General features: G+C 31.7%; 1 protein-coding gene across 1 annotated transcript; it reads right to left on the reverse strand.

Moving 5' to 3' along the window:
- Positions 1-13,505: 13,505 nt before the first annotated feature.
- LOC109013862 (trihelix transcription factor GT-2-like) lies at positions 13,506-16,636 on the reverse strand. Its single transcript, XM_018996090.2, has 2 exons — positions 15,882-16,636; positions 13,506-15,209 (listed from the first exon to the last, which is right to left on the reverse strand). The coding sequence occupies exons 1-2, from the start codon at positions 16,178-16,180 to the stop codon at positions 13,727-13,729; spliced, it is 1,782 nt and encodes a 593-aa protein (XP_018851635.2). The 5' UTR covers positions 16,181-16,636; the 3' UTR covers positions 13,506-13,726.
- Positions 16,637-17,599: the final 963 nt, after the last annotated feature.

Genomic DNA, 17,599 nt, shown 5'->3' on the forward strand with positions numbered 1-17,599 from the left:
TTTCTTATCTTTAGTTTTTTTTTAATTTATATTAGATACAATACTTTAGAGTATAACAAGTCTCATGCATTTCTTTTTAAAAAAATAAAATCGTTACAATTACAAATATTACTTCTCTTAATTTTACTTTCATATATACAATTTAAGAAAAAAAAAAAGGAAAAAAGAAAAATAGCAGTGCTGGCAGAAGGATCTATTTACTCTTAAAGGCATCTGAAAGTTTTGGCAGAAAAATGCAGAAAATGTCTATGATGGGAGTCTGATATGGATATTTAGTGCAGTAGAAAGCTTTACATGAGAGGGGGAGGGGACGCAATGCCTGCCCTTAACAACAGAGCTTACCACAAAATGCCAACTTCACATGCATGGATTCATGAGCCCTACAAAAATAGGGTCCACCAAAAACTAAAGGAATCTTCTAAGTTTTCCTAATCCATAAAACCTAACTTGCACACGCAGTTAATTTTCTCTGTACAAGGAACAATTGGTTTTCATTAAATTCATGATCATGATGCTGTCAGTACTAAGAAAATGATGGGGGGACTGGGATTTATTATTGCTGCGATGTGCACAAAAATAATTAGCTCTCTTTATTAATTATATAAACACACAAAATATAACCTCTTTTTTTCTTTTCTTTTTTTTTTCTTTTTTTTTTTTTTTCCTTTAGGCAAACAAATTTTATTAGAAAATGAAAAGATGATACATGAGGTAGTGGTGGGGTTTCTTGACAAACACCCCAATACAATAACCACAATACAAAAATGATGGAAAAAAATAAAACGAATTTTGAGACCAATTTTTTGGTCCACGCCCATGTCCTACAAAGAGGACGTTATCTTAAAAGATAATTTTTAAGTAAGCCACCGTTGGAGGTAGTGTAAACTGTAAGTGCACTATAATTTGTTGTTTTAAGATATTTTTTAAAGAGATCCGTAATCTCTTTTTCAAGATTATTGATTAAGAAAAACAATAATATAGTACAAAGATTGGCATCGGATGGACTGACTTGGGGCGAATCATTTGTCTTCCCGTGCCTCTGTAGTGGCGTATGGAGGTCATGCGCCAATGGTTGGGAGATGAGGTGGGATAGATCTGAAAGATCGTGAGGTGGAGAATCTGTTGGTATGACCAGTGTAGCCGGTAGAGTCGTTGGGGCGCGATGGTTCGTCAAGACTACGCTCAGAAGCAAGCCACGCGTGAGGGTCACGCATCGAGTTTTTTGGCGCGATTCCGCCTCGTCCCAGTAGATTAGTCGTAGTTGGGTTGTGTGGTGGGGCGCGTGTCGACTAAGACTGTTCATCCAGACCGGATTTTTTTTTGCCCTGGATAACAATATTCCGGTTACAGGTTTCGGCCCGGATTTAATCCGGACTGGTACCCGGATACAGTCGGGCCAGGTACCGGGTTTCTTTTTTATGACTCATAACCTACGGTTTCAATTCCTCTCTCTAAAAAAAAAAAAAAATCCGGGTTCAACCCGGAACCCGCGGGTTTCGGCCTGGGTTTGAAACTCGGGTCTCATCCGGGTATACCCCGGGTTCCTGAGTTGAAACTTGGATGAACACCCCTAGTGTCGACTGATGGGCTGGAGTGCAGTAGACCTGAAGAAAACCGAACCGATGGATGAGAGGAGAGAAAAAAAAATACTACCATAAAAGCATATTCGCACCGTGGTAATGGAAAGGAAATGGAAATGGAGAGGAGGGTGGAAAGCATATTCACACAGCTCTCACCTTTTTCTCCGGTGGAGACACTTGAAGTGATTTGAGCTTTCTAGAGATAAGGAAGAGCTTCTCTTTCTAGAGAGAAGGAAATCATATTTTGAGATGTTGAGTTGTCACTCAAAATATAAGCCTAGCTTTTTATAATTTCAATTGAAGTTCTCTTTCATTATTATTTTTTTAAGAACGGTCACCCTCGTAAATAAATTTATAAATTGACATAATTTTATATGATACGTTAAATCTATTTTACAATAAAAATAACTTTATAATCTGACGTACTACATGATCAAACTACATCAGTTTATAAAATCTCTATTACTAAAACATTTCTTTTTTTTTATAGGAAGATGTATAAATTATTTTATAGTTAATATCAAATAGGTACATCAAAACAATTAAACCGCATGATTTAAGTTATTTTTTTTTTAATTTCTTATTCCTCATTCTTGCCTGAAAAGAAAAAATAAAAAAAATAATTTGCATCCCTCATAACTCGAGTGAGTTAAGTCGTAGTGTTTAATAACCCCAAACAAAAACCTTTAAAAAAGTAAAAGCAATCCGTTTATTTCATGAGCAAATCGTTTTTAACAATGATAAAATAAATTAAAGTAGCTAGACATGAATAATTTTCATTAAAATTCAAGGAACTAGAATATATCATGTCGGCCATTGGCACAGTCCCAGATCATCCATCTTTGGGGGATATATATGACCCAATAGTTTTAGTAATTATTTTTTCCTCTCTTAATGTAATAAGATTTTTGCTTTGTACAACAAGAGAAAAAAATTATGAATGTTAGAATTAAAAGGCTATATTTTTTGGCTTTTACAAATTTTTAAGGTCAAATTTCAAAGTCTTAATGAGAAAAAGAATTCAGATTATATTACAATTAAGGCTAATTCTTAATTTATTTTAGAAACAAAACGCATGAATACATGATTTCTTGTTTTTTCATATTTAAAAAAAAAAAAAACTACGGGTGCTTACTATATATAAGTTTTTTGAGGGGTTAGAGGTGCTATTAATTCAATTTTTTGGGGCCAATTCAAAATAAATTTTTATATAATTTGTTAAGTAGAGGGGGGGTTTTCATATATAATCTTGAGGATGATCAGCATGGTGCATGCATATATTATCTTTGACTTGTACATGGATATATATATATATATATATATATATATATATATATGCTCTACATTTTTGTCCATTCTCGTGACAATACTTCAATATATTTTATGTAATAAATTAGAAGTGTCCCACAAAATTGATTATAATTGGTTGGGACGTTTATCATCTTTATATCGACAAGAATAAATATTCTGATAGATACTACAGTACTATTTCACAGTATATGACATAAATTAAGGCACCTATTTCCATGACACATATAAATTATATTAGATGATCATGCAAGAAAAATAGTACTCCATCTTCCTCTTATAATAAAAGTGGCCGGTGATGATTATCAGGAATATCAACTCCATTGATCCGTTGAGTTTATCACAATTGATATGTCTTTAAAAAATAAAAAATATTTTATCATTATTTAACACGAATTTAAAAAAGAACAATTATATGTCTTGGATTAATATTAGGTTGATTGATGTATTAATATATATTAAGTCACTTCATAAATTAACTGTTTAAATAAAAAAATCACTTGAAATCAAAAGATGTGACTAGAATTAAAAAATAAAAATAAAAAAAAACTCAGAATAAAGAAAAAGTATTTCTAAAAACAATTAACTTCTAACTTCAATGTGAAACTTAAGTATATATAGTGGTTTGATTTGATTATTCCTAATTATGATGATTAATCTAAGCTAATTAATTAACAATGTAAGCATGTATATATATATAGGAGGCATGAAATTATCATTTGTCCTAAAAGTTTAAACTAATGGAAGATGTAGATTATATTATTTAATTTATATATTAACACTCTCCATCAATGAGTGAGCCTAACATGCAAAATATTTAATTAAATGAGATAGAGTGTAGAGTCAGAATTTAAATTCAGAACATTGATCTAATCTCATGATATCATGTGAAATTATCACTCGTCCCAAGAGTTTAAATTGGTAGAAAGATATAAATTTTTTATTATTTAATTTATATCTTAACAGTATGCAAGACAAAATAGTTAAGTTAGAAGGAAAAAACATTTAGATTCAAGTTTGATGTTGACCAAATTTACACCTGACGTACGTGTCTTATGCTCATTCCACATGATTCAGTATGCCTCACAATATAAAAGAAATGATATTTGTATAGAATGTCACGTACTCTTTTTTAAAAAATGAGTAAATATAAGATTTATATAAAAAAAATTAATTTTTAATAACATTGGATTCCACCTTTTTTTAAAGAGAATACATAATGCTTACATAACTTATGAGTGTATCTAACATTACTCAGTTTAATTGATATATATAGAGAGAGAGAGAGAGAGAGAGAGAGATACATGCATATACAACTGAAGAAGAAAAGCATTGAGGAAAGGAAGAACAAAAGCACTACATGATAAAGAGATTCAATGCGTTTACACTACCCGAGGGACGCAAACATGGCAAGCCAGGCAAATTACTGAAGATGCAACAGAGACTGATCGCCAAAAACACATGCACGTACGGACAATGCTAAGTCATGATCAATATCTCCTAGTAAGCTGGCCTCATCTTGATCTGATTCCCAATTAACTCCGGCCTTTTTATGAGTCCATGCATGCATGCATATGCAGTTGCCGGTCATTTTTGCAGGTACGTCGACGCGGTTCTCCTATAGAAACCACTTCATGCGCATTTATTCTCTGACAAAGTTATCTGCTCGAGACACGCATGTATGGCAATTATATGGTCCCAATCATCTCGACCAACCACTTGAATGAATTCCGTAGACAAATTGATCATTAACATCCTCATCATCATGTATGTTGATCCATCGAACGAACTACACGCATTAATTTCTACGAACAAGACATTAATCCACTCTTGATAAAGAACCTATACATACATATATACATTCAAGTTAAAGCTATAAACTAGCTAGCTAGCTAGCTAGCAGCTATATATGTGTTCTTGAGGTTGCTCAACGTACGACCTATAGCAATAGCATGCATGTATATGGGGAAGTCTTGATCTCTTGATGATCATCTTCTCGTTATCATTAATTACCGACCTCAAAAGATATAACGTTTAATTAATTCCCCTAGTTATCAATTTCACTATAAAGTACTTCTTGTTTTTCTTTATGGGTCCATATCATCAGCTTATATAATTAATACTAGGTTGAACTATATTATATTTATATATGAGAACATTGAGAAGTGCAGACAATAGAGTTATGTTATATACATCTATTTTTACGTTCTAATTTTTACGCATTATACTAATGTTATTGGTTAAATAATTATTTTATACTAAAAAAAAATGATGCAACCAATCACATTAATAGATGGTATAAAAGTGATTACACATAAAATTTTTATTTTTTTTTAAAGTAGTAGTTCATGTTGGTGTATATATATTGTTAGAGAAGGATCGCTCTATATATATATATAATATATATGGTCCAATACCACAAAAAGATTGGGTAATATTTTGACCCTCATATAAAACTATTTCATCACTAATAATTCACAAATTTACGTATTTTAACGTGGTACGTCAAATTATAAAATTATTTTTATTATAAAATAAATTTAACGAATTACATGGAAGTACATCGGTTTATGAGTTTACATTTTTAAAAGGAAAATTATAGGGTTACTACTCTCTTACTACCTATTTACTATTCTTTTTATATTTTTTTAATTTTTTTAATTATTAAAGATATTAAAAAAATACTTAAAAGAAAATGATAAAAAATAATAAATTACTAATAAAAAAGTAGTAACCCTATCACCGCCCATTATTTCATATATAATACTTCTCTTTGAATTATATATATGGGCAAAATATTTACTGAATGACTAATCGGGACAGATCATCAGATCAGGTATTTAGGATTAAGGAAATTAAATATATAATTAAATTCAATTAACTCTAATGAGATGTTTGTATAGAATATTTTTAGAGAGATAATCAATAATTGCAAGAAAGGCCGACATGAGGAATAATCATAAGGGTATCATTATCAAGGCCAAGGAATAATCCAAGTCATGTCCAGCCAATATTTAGTTGACTTCGCCTGCCTTTTATTAATTAATAGGGTTTCCGCGGCCAGCCGCGTCCATAATTGCGCTACTTAAGCCACGATTCAATGCCTAATTATATATTAATTAAACACCAATATATATATATATATATATATATATTTATTTATAATATTTCCAATATGGCCGGTTTGAAAGGTTAAAGACAAATCGATCATTATACATTATTAATACAATCGCATCGCATAATTTGAATTCTACATTGAAAAATGATACGGATTCCGATATTAATGGGTCCCGATAGTATTTTTTTTCTTAATAATTAAGAATATATTTTTATAATGATGTTATGATTTTTTTTTTTAAACAAAAGATGTTTAAGATGATTAAAAAAATACGTAAAAAAAATATACATGTCGGGAGAATTCCCGATGGTTGTAGTGCCACTCTATTTTATTTGTATGAACTTATCAAATAATATTAAATATTTAATAAATATTTTTATAAATTCTACTTTATGCATAAATTTCTTTGGCTTAAAATCATCAAATTTGAAAAACTCAAGATGAAAAATCAAATTGTAGACTCGGTTTGGATCGAGAGGGCTCTCAACCAATTTTAACTCATCAAATAATATTAAATATTTAATAAATATTTTTATTAATTCTACTTTATGCATAAATTTCTTTGGCTCAAAATCTTCAAAATTGAAAATTAACTCAAGATGAAAAATCAAATTGTAGACTCGGTTTGGATTGAGAGGGCTATCAACCAATCTCATATCGTATTATCATTATAATTTTTATAAATCTCTACATAAAATATAATAAATAATTTAATTTTTTTAAACTTTAAAATAAAAATAATATAAAAACATAATACCCTCTTAGTGTCAGTGCGATTGCCGATCTTAACTAATAACATAAACAAAACAAAGACAATATATATTTGGTTAGATGGTTCAGGATTTATTTGTACTTTCTGTCCCAAGTTGGGTACCCTTGTGATTTACTTTATTATGATGATCTTTCGTTTTCGTTAAAAGTTTATAGTACTACTTATCATCAGATTGACTCGAGCTTTTATTAATGGAGTTGTAGTTGGAATGTATTGCCCTTTAAATTAAATTATAATCTAAAATAAATAAAGAAAGGGAAAGAGACACAATGATCCATAGAACAAAATGAGCACTAATGCCCATGTTGTGAATTCAGTATCTTTGACAAGTTAGTATTTTGACATTACGAGAAATATTTTAGTTATAAAAAGATTTCATAAAATTAATTTATAAATTGGCATGATTTTGATATTATACGTTAAATTGTAAAATTATTTTTATTATAAAGTATATCTAATATATTATATAAAATCATATCGATTAGTATATTTACTTTTATAGAATGATCTATTTGTGACTGTAATACTTCTCAAACGAAACTTTTAAGTTTTGAGCATGAATCATATTATTGTTAGTCAATCACACTTGTCGATACAATGCGGGAGCATCATTCTCGACACCCCTAACATTGTCCAAGATAGAAATTAAAAAATACATAACATGGATAAGAATAATCATATAAATACAACTATTTTACGACTCATTTTATAATCAATCAACATCATCGTTATCACTTAATTAAAAATATTTTTTTTTAAATTTTTTATCCGATTTAAATTTAAAATTTTAAAATTATAAGTATATCATTACTCAATTAATAAAATTAATCGAACACACTGAAGTTGGGCCCTAATATTTCAAAGGCGAAGCTTGGATTGGGCTCCTGCCTATATTGAATTTGTCCACATGCTGGCACCTGATCTTTCTCCTTCCTTTCATAAAAGACTATCAAACCATTTTTCAGAAAATTTGCGTGTAGAAGTGAATAAAAAGTTTGAAATGAAAAACAAAAGGCTACTTTTATTGGAGCAGTCTTAACAAATTAAGACTCGCGTAACATCATCATTGGCGTACCAATTATTGATATACACATCACATCAATCATTTAAATAATAATTAACTTTACTATGATCTATTGCACGCCTCAACAATATTGATTATGACTATTTATATTTATATATTGAACACTGTTATTCTAAAATTTTTATATTATATATTGTAATTTACTTAATATAATTTAATTTAAAAAATAAATTTCAAAATTTAAATTTTATAAATCAAATTATAACAATTTGATAATATAATAACTCATATATATATATATATATAAATCCCAATAGGTTGGTCCAAGTAGTGAAGACTTTGATATTGAAATATCACTCCCTTCAAAGTTCAAAGTTCAACACCTCATGGATACAAACAATCATTTAGAGCCATACATCTTGATGAAAAGTCAGCAATTTAACCAGTTTTAAGTAAAAAAAACTTCCAAATGTGCGGTGTACACAAAATTGGAATTTATTCTGCAGAAGTAGATCCAAAAGATCCTGCCTTAGAGAGGTTCCCAATATCAATATATATATTTGTAGAAAAATACTAAATATACTTAAGAAAAACTTACAAAAAATTTACTTCTCCATATATCAGTTATTGATATATTGAAAATTATAAAATTTAAATTAAAAAAAAAAACTAATAAAATGAATTTTCTAAATAAAAATATTGTAAGTACATGGATCACTTCTCTCATCAATATATATATGTGGTTCGTACTTGAGTCGATTGGCAATTGCAACTTGCATGTGAGTTTTGTACAAGTCTCTGAATGGCTAGCCTATGGATCAGTAGTACTGCTTGCTGCAAAAATAATTGTAAGGATCAGTCGGCATGCATGCAGGTTACATTTATTGAACAAAAATGATTGATGCATGGTGTATATATATTGTTTATACTTTATCCTCCGTTTATTTATTTATTGAGCTAGATATGCAACATCTGATAATTTGTAACCCGGCTATGGATATTTTATTTAATAATTATCCGTTTTAAATATTTTTTGTAATTAAAAAAGAGATGGGCACAATATTTATATATATATATATATATGACCTCTTCAAACTGATAACTCAATTGTAAAGATAATAATAATAATAATAATAATAATAATAATATTATTATTATTATTAATTAGCCAGGTGGTCAAAGCTAGCGTTTTGATCATCATAATATTGTATTGTTTTTCTACAACATAAAATCGACCATCGATCTGCACCTAGCTGGACTACAACAAAAGAAAAATAATAATGATTTATACAAATCTTAAATATAATATTAGTCTCGACTCTGTACAGTTTTTTTATATAGCAAGAAAATTCACTTCTTTTATACGGCCATTTTTTAGAAAAAAAAAAATTATATAAAATTATTACCGTAAGCTCCCTAGCTTGCGATCTGTCTGATCACTAAAACGGCCTCTTTGTTCTTTGTTAGAACATCATGTTATATATACACTAGGAAAAACATGTTCAGATCAGTCTGAATTGGAGAGCAGCTGCTATATATATATATATATAAATATATATATATATACACACATACATACATATATATAATATGTATGTATGTATTTTATGAAGTGTACGTTCTTAATTTGTTTGTGCAGGTTTTTTTTTTTTCTCTAAATTTAGTTTTAGTTGCCAATTCCTTACTAAAAAAACAGCAGATGATCATGATCTTCATATATATGTACAACTTATAGGAACATTTCCTAAAAATCATATAATTAAATATTTTCCATTTACTATTAAGAACCTGATTATTCTATATATCCTTAATTCAAATGAAAAAAATTACTTGCAAATCGACATTTCTTATAATTTTTTTATTCGATTTTAGTTAATTAAACTTTGTAGACAAAGATCACATGCATATTACTCAAGGAATTATAACACATCACTCCTTGATAATCCCACCAAGATCGTAGTGCTGGTTCAATGGTTTTTGAGTTGCTCTCAAGTGGTTTGGAATATACTCATGTACTAGGTCTCGGATTCGAATTCGAATATGAATTCAAATAATTTAGAGTCTATTAAACTATATATGACTTAAATCCGACTTGAGGGAGCCTAAATTATGTCTCAAATTCGATCGATTTGAGTGAGCCAGCGCTTGTGACAGCTTCATATTATCTAAGTCCCTTCTATTCGATTCTCAGCAAAATATGTGCTATTATTAATGCTACTATGAGCACGTTCCAAGTATGGAACCTACCTCTAATTACGTACCCCTGATCTCCTCCTTTTATATATTATTCAAAAGAGAAATGTCTATTGGCGGCAATTTCACATACACCATTCATTTGTGCACTAGAATAGTAGAATTAATGCAGTACGCAAGCAAGTTGCTGTTGGTACTGGTGGGGACGACACTAGCTAGGTAGAGAATCCCTTGGCCTCGAGTACTCTCGACCCACCGGGCGTGTCGGCGTCCACAAATTAATTAACCAGCAATGCAATGCAATGCAATGCAGCTAGCGCTGATGATAATTTAAACTTAAGAGGCAGTAGCAGCAGTACTACTTGAGACTCAGATCAGAGATCATGATCAGAAAGAGATATTAGCTGTGAAGTGGATAGCGTAGGTGTGAAATGGAGTGCATGTGCAGTGATGGCAACCGGATCAGCTTCTCTGATCTGTTTCTTACACCAACTTTTTGGCGGAATATCAATTCCTTTTCCCCAGATCACGACTTCTCTCAAATTCTGGGCCTCCCTTTTTTTTACCACTATTAATGGCTAGTACTACAGAATGCCAGAATCTAGCCAAATCAGTCTGTAGGATTTATAAATAATAGTGTAATAATTTAATACAATATATTTTTATAGTATTTTAAAAAATAAAAAAGAAAAAATTGAATAAAAATATTATTATAATATTATTTTTATTTTAAAATTTGAAAAAATTGAGTTATTTTTTATATTTTATTTAGAAGTTTAATAATGTTTAGATTAAACATTTGAAAATTTGAAATTAAAAATATTTATATTTGTAGTATTTTTATATTAAGATAGATGATCAGTTGAGATGATTTTACTATTCAAATCAAGTCTAAGATTCCCTACAAATTTGGTACTGCTCACAACATGAATGCGAATATAAGCATATTAAGCATGCTTATATAATTGGACCAGGGTTAAAGTCATGAAGCTCCCAAAACACTCTATTTATATATATGCGATATTGCTGCTCATGTTGCTGTAGTCTTTCTCTTTGAATAATATTCTTTTCATTCATCTCTTAAGACATGATGAGAGAAGGGTTAGTACCGGATAATACTTATCACCCTCGTATCAAATAATTAAAGAAATATCTGGTTTATAAATAAATTATGTAAAAATAATTTAATTGTTAAGATGAATGATTCTTTTTAAAAAAGATGACGGTACTTTAATTTTATTTCTAAATTCTCACTTATATATAATATCATAGCAATGCATTTTACAATAAAAGGCAGCTTCGAGCTTACAATATCGACAAATTTACTACGATAAGATCAATGGCCTCAACTCCCCCGATCTCTTACCTCATACCAGCCTTTATCTTACTAAAGAAAAATTATATTCATCATCCCAACATATTACACACCGTACTTATTTTTATTTTTATTTTTTTTCTCTTATTAAATGTGTTGTGTATGAATTACGAATAGAAGAATTCAATTAGTTTATGGAGAATAAAATAAATAAAAAAAGTGTGATATGTGAAGATTATGAGTAACAAAGCTCCTTACTAAAGTTACTCTTCAAGTACATGGATTCTATAATGGGAAGTTTATTGCAGCATTTCAATTATGCACTATAACAAATGCATGGAGGAGTACCATATCCTTGTGAGATGATCACCACTTATCTCAAAAGTTTAAATTGATGGGAATATGAATATTTAATTATTTGAATTTTTTCTCGACACTCCACCTCGCGTGTGAGCTAAACTCTCTTTCGATGATTGGACACAACATGTGAAATATTTAATTAAATGAGGTAGAGTGTAGAGTTAGGATTCGAACTCGGGACTTATACTATTTAAAAATCATCAGTTGTCCTAAAAGTTTAAGCTAATAGGATAATATAGATTTTCTTAGTTGTATTATATTTTTAACACCCCTAATTAAATCTTCTCATGGTAATCCCTCTGAAGAGGGTATATAGAGTGGATCCTGCCTTCCCCTACTAGGGTTGATCGGGATCCATCCTCGAGGTATTAGCTAGGCCTCCCCAAGCAAAGAGGTGGCCAACTGACCTCCAGCCCCATGGATCCATCCCATGTTAATTAATTCAAAGCTAGCGCGCGCTATCTCCTTCAACAATGGCTTGCCAGAGGTGCATGGAGACCTCATCTCGATCGTGAGGGGGCAGCCCCACGCTAGGCTAGGGGCGCCCTGCTTCCCCCTTTGAGGGGGTGGATTGATTCCACACACGTGGGTGGTGGAGGTCTGTGGGGTTGGAGGCCTTCCCATGTGGAAGTGACCTCGATCCAGTACCCTTGAAGCCGTGGGCGTGGAGTCTTCCTAGCTCCTTGAGTATAATTGAGTGGTACTCGTGCCAATTACGGTGCTATATATGGTTAATTAAAGGAAACATCTTTACTTTTTTATTGTTTAATTTATTTCCTAATTTTCAGTTACTTGTTTTTAAAAAGAATTTCTTAGTTTTCATTTTAAAAACTTTTATTTAAAAATTTGTCAAACAAACTTTTTTAAATTTAAGTCATTTTAACATTTTTAGTTTTTAGATTTTAAAATCCTTTATTTAATTTTATTGCTTTTAATTTTTAATATATTTTGTTCTTCATTTTGTGTTTTTTAATTTGTAAATTATAATACGTGGTTATGAACTAAGAGTATTCAAGTGTTAGGCTATATTTAGTTTCTAAACTGAGTTCAGTCTAACTTTAAGCTGAGTTTAACATCCAAATATCCAATTCTCAAATTACTAAACTTATCCCCAACTCAAAACCTTATTACATGTGGGACCCATAATTTTTTTTAACTTAAAACATCTTTCTACGTGGGACCCGTAACCTTTTTTAATTTTTCATAAAAAGTATTAAACTCATCTTAACATTCAAACACACATTAACTCCTTCCACTATTCAATTCACTATTATTCATAAAAAACTCAACTCAACTGAGTTTAACTCAACATTTAAACACAGTTTAAATCAAATAACTAGTACTGATCATGACTTTCACTCCGGCCACTAGTACTGGGGCAGCAGGGCTGTTCATGAGACTGAGATGTGGGCAAAGAACCACTTTGGTTGATTTTTTTTTTTTTAATTTCCAAGTATATTTAAATTTATTGCTTCTTACAACTCTCTTTTATTTATTTATATTTGCAAAAGTTTTTACGGTTGCAAAAACAAAATGACTACTATTTAGGGTTTATTTGGTTATACTATTCAGATAAGATGAGATGAGATATTTTGTTGAAAGTTAAATAAAATATTTTTATAATATTATCTTTGTTTTAGAATTTGAAAAAGTTGAATTGTTTATTATATTTTGTATAGAAGTTTTAAAAAGTTGTAATGATTATATGAAATGAGATTAAATCAGATAATTTAATTTTGTGTAACCAAACCAACTCGTCCTTTATTTGATGCCCCCAGATTCTAAGTAAATAGGAAAATATTATTACTTATTTAATTAATTTTGCAAATATTAACAACTTAAATACCACAAATTCATATTAAATACACGGTCATGCTATATATCCCAATATTCAGACTCAAAACTGAAAATATATAACAGGAGATAATCATTGTGAATTGAACTCGGGAAATTAATAACTCTTTTTCAAAGCATTTAGATTTTTTCTATATCTATAATGACGCAACAAAGCACTTGATTCGCTTTAATAATTAAGAAGCTTCCGTATCAGCTTGTCTCATTCAACATTTTCGATTAAAGAAGGTTTGTTTATTACCATCTCATAACCGTCGCCATGATCATCTTCTTCCTGATCACTATCCGCCACTTTATTGTCTTCTTCATCATAATTTTTTTCACCATTTTCCGTACGATCGATAACCCCCATTATTGCCGCCGTCTGTGGATGGTAATTGTCTTCTTGTAGAGGCCGGCACTGCCGCACTGGTTCCACCATCAATGGCTCCATTAGGCTATTGGGTTTCACATCATTTACAGGACTGCTCGAGCTATGGATCTTGTTCTTCTTCTCTTTGTATAGGGCATCCAGCTCGTGGAAGTACGGGCACGTTTTTGAATCCTCGCGCCGTTTCACGCTGCTATCCTTCACCTTCTTGAAGTACTTGTTAATGTTTTCCCATTTCTCCTTGCATCTCTTCGCACTCCGGTTGTATCCAAGCCTGCGCATGCCTGCCGAGATATCCCCCCACATGGGTGCTTTTGGCCCACTTTCATGATACTTCAGATCGAGACCTGTCCGAAGCCTTATCAGAGCTTGAATTTCAGTTTTTGGCCATCTAGAAGAACTCTTATCCGGTGTAAGAGAATTATTCTCAATGCTATTCGTTTTATGAATATCGGAACTGTTCACCGACAGTGGAGGTGGCAGCGGTTGCCGAGACATTGGCAGTGACAGCAGTCCTGTGGTAATATTTTTGTCATGTGCTTGTGTTGGGTGATGTTGTCCGGATATCTTTTGCAAGAATGCGATGACTGCTGCGTCCTTTTCTGCTGCCGTGGATCGTTCTTGTACTAAGATTTCGTGTTCTCTGTTAATTCTTGCCATTTCTTGCATCCTCCAAGCTTCTTCTCGAACCATTCGTTCATTTTCATGCTTCTCGATGGTTTCCAAGAATTCCTGCTGTAGCTTCTCTTGCTTCTTTATCACCTCCTTTGCGAGCCTCTGGAAAAAGTACTTCCATTTCCTCTTTCTCTTGTATCTTCCTTTCATGAGTTCTTGATCTGACGCCGTTGAAGACGAGGTCGAAGTACTGGAGAAAAGATTTCCGGACTGCATGTTGGTGCCTTGCAAAACATGTCTTGGGTTGTCTGTTTGTGCTGAAGAAATTACAGGAACTTTTGCTGGTATTGGGGAAATTGGAGAGTTTGATATTGGAGTGACAGCATTCTGGGATATGAATATAGGGTTTGCTGTTAATGGAACAGTACTGATATGAGAGACATTTGGAGTACTGCTGATCATAGTACTAGTCCAAGCCGGAAGTCCTGCCGGAGTACTCACTGCTATAGAGATAGCCTGAGGTTTAGGCTGTCGGACATGAGTACTCTCGAACGCTTGTAATTGATCAAAAAACCGATATGTCTTTCCTTCTGACTTCTCGATTCGACCTTCTTTTGTTCTTTTGTGGTACTTGTAGACATTCTCAAACTTCTCCTTGCATTTCTTGGCGCTTCGATTATAACCAAGCTCTGCTAGTTTCCTGAAAACAACATTTGCCAAGAAAAAAACATCCATAATATATATGTTTCTCATGTCCCTTGGAAAGATTACTAATTTTTTGAACAAAGCTGCATTGATTTACGTGTTGGATAAAAATGAAGACTATTTATTACCAAAAACTATATATGTAAAAGAAGGAGGACATAAAGGAAGAAAGCCGACCCTAGAAGATGAGATCAGTAAGAATAAGAAGAATCATGATCACCATTAATGGAGATTAATTGTAAATAATTTATCTTATTCTTGAAACTATATATAGCAAACTCATTTAATTTCCACTTAGATAGAATTATAAGCACATGAGAACAATTAAGCAGAGAATTATAAACTTGAAACCACTGGTTTTGATCATGTCATGTGGGGTTACGTGTTTGTCTAATTTATCTAAGAAGTAGGAAACATAAGCACCAAACCCAAAACTTGTGGATATCGAATTTTCATGTAAATTAATTTAAAAAAATCAGCAATGAAAATTCAAGGAGACCAGCGAATGCATGTCCCAGTAAATTATGTCGTGAATGACTCAGAAAATTAAGCCCACACACAAAAAAAAAAAAAAAAAAGAACATAATTCAGTGGAAAATAATTCTGGATCTAAAACTGCATATATAATTTTCAACAGATCAAACCATAGTATAGGAAATCAAATCACCTTGCAACCTCTTGCCATAGTGGACCTTTAAGATTTGTGCCACGAAACACAGCATCCATATCAGAACGTATCTTCAAGAGTGCCAAAGTTTCTTGGCGAGGCCATCGGTTTCCACCGCCGTTAGCTTTAATATCACCGGTCTCATGATCATCACCTCCGCCGTTATCGTGATCATGATGATCACCTGAAATAATATTACACCCAACAACGTGATCTGTCCTAATATTGCCATGATCAGCTCCGGCGGCCACCACGTCACCGTCAACAGAGATTGCCAAAACACCTGAATCTCCTGACATGGAACCGATCTCCACGGATTAAAGCTGCAAAAAAGAATAATATCACAAGAGCGAGTACTGAAGTCGCGAGGGTTTAATGAAGACAGGCATGTGGGTGATTTTCTTTGTTTATTTGGGTGGGATCTGCCTGTCGATCTCAGGGAGGAAGATAAATAATTTTTAAAAAATGAGAACAAAGAAAAGAAATACAGAGAAATCAAAACTCTCTCTCTCTCTCTCTCTCTCTCTCTCTCTCTATAATATCTTAGTTATGGAATCTTCAGACGCTATAGTTGTTCTCTTTTTTGTTGGCTGGGAAAAAGAACACCAAAATACTCGCTTGGGTTCTCTTATATGCATCATCACATCAGTGAAAACAGCAGTACTGCTTGGAAGGGAGGACATTATATTTAGGGTAATGGAAATCTTATGATCAGTAGCAGTGGCAACAGCTGCAGATAGCGACGATGGGGGATAATAAGTTGGCCCATTTGTAGGCCAGCTTTGCTTTTAGGGTGAGTTTTGGATTTCAGTGGCCGTTGGCTACCCCTAACATGAAGGCCATTGACCTCTATCCACATGCAAGCTAATCTTGCTACTATTTTATTGGAATATCAGGTCATCAGCATTAATATGGGATTCTTTTTCTTCATTGTTTAAAATATTTACTTCTTCCCCTTTTTTTTTTCATTTGAGCTTCGTTTATATGCTCTATGAATAGACCCTCCCAATCAACATAAATGCTGCATCAAAATTCTAAACCTTAATTTCTAAGTCATGTACTTATGGTAATTTATCTCGAGTAATACTATATATATATATACAGTTTTGTTGAAAGATTTAGATATAGTAAACTGAAATGAGATGAAATTTAAATAAAATATTATTATAATATTATTTATGTTTTGAAATATGAAAAAATTAAATTGTTTATTATATTTTGTGTGAAAATTTAGAAAATTTATAATGATGAGATGAGATGAGAGACTCTCTCAATCCAAGCAAACCTTAAGATATATAAATCTGTGCACTCTCTTTAAAAAAAAAGTAGGATCTACGTACTATTAAAAATAATATTTTTTCTATATAAGTACTCTCAAGTTTACCTATCTTTTCTAAAAAAAGTATCGCGTAGAACCACTTGCACACCATAGTACAGAAAATTAATATCATTTCTTATGTAACAATATAGTTAGATGAAGGTCGAGCTACCATTTATGAACTGAACTAGTAGCGATCGACCAATTATTCAGTTAGGTTGTGACCTAGCTACCGTAATAAATGGGAATGAAAATTCCGTTGGCTAAGGTCTTATATATATATAATTTTTGATGATTTTTTTCTTGTAATTATTTGAGATTAATTCATTCGGGGACCATAGCCAGCCGTGCCCCGTGGTAGCTTCTAATTGTGAGTTGCTGTTGTTGGTGTACTGTTCAA

The sequence above is a fragment of the Juglans regia genome, chromosome 15 (assembly GCF_001411555.2).
Source record: "Juglans regia cultivar Chandler chromosome 15, Walnut 2.0, whole genome shotgun sequence".
NCBI classification, from domain to species: domain Eukaryota; kingdom Viridiplantae; phylum Streptophyta; class Magnoliopsida; order Fagales; family Juglandaceae; genus Juglans; species Juglans regia.

What these genes read in the sequence shown, in the direction of transcription:
- LOC109013862 (XM_018996090.2), bottom strand. Translation starts at nt 16,180, where the DNA reads ATGTCAGGAGATTCAGGTGTTTTGGCAATCTCTGTTGACGGTGACGTG. An exon ending in CTATGGCAAGAGGTTGCAAG is followed by an intron (nt 15,210 to 15,881) that starts GTGATTTGATTT and finishes TGTTGTTTTCAG; the next exon opens with GAAACTAGCAGAGCTTGGTT.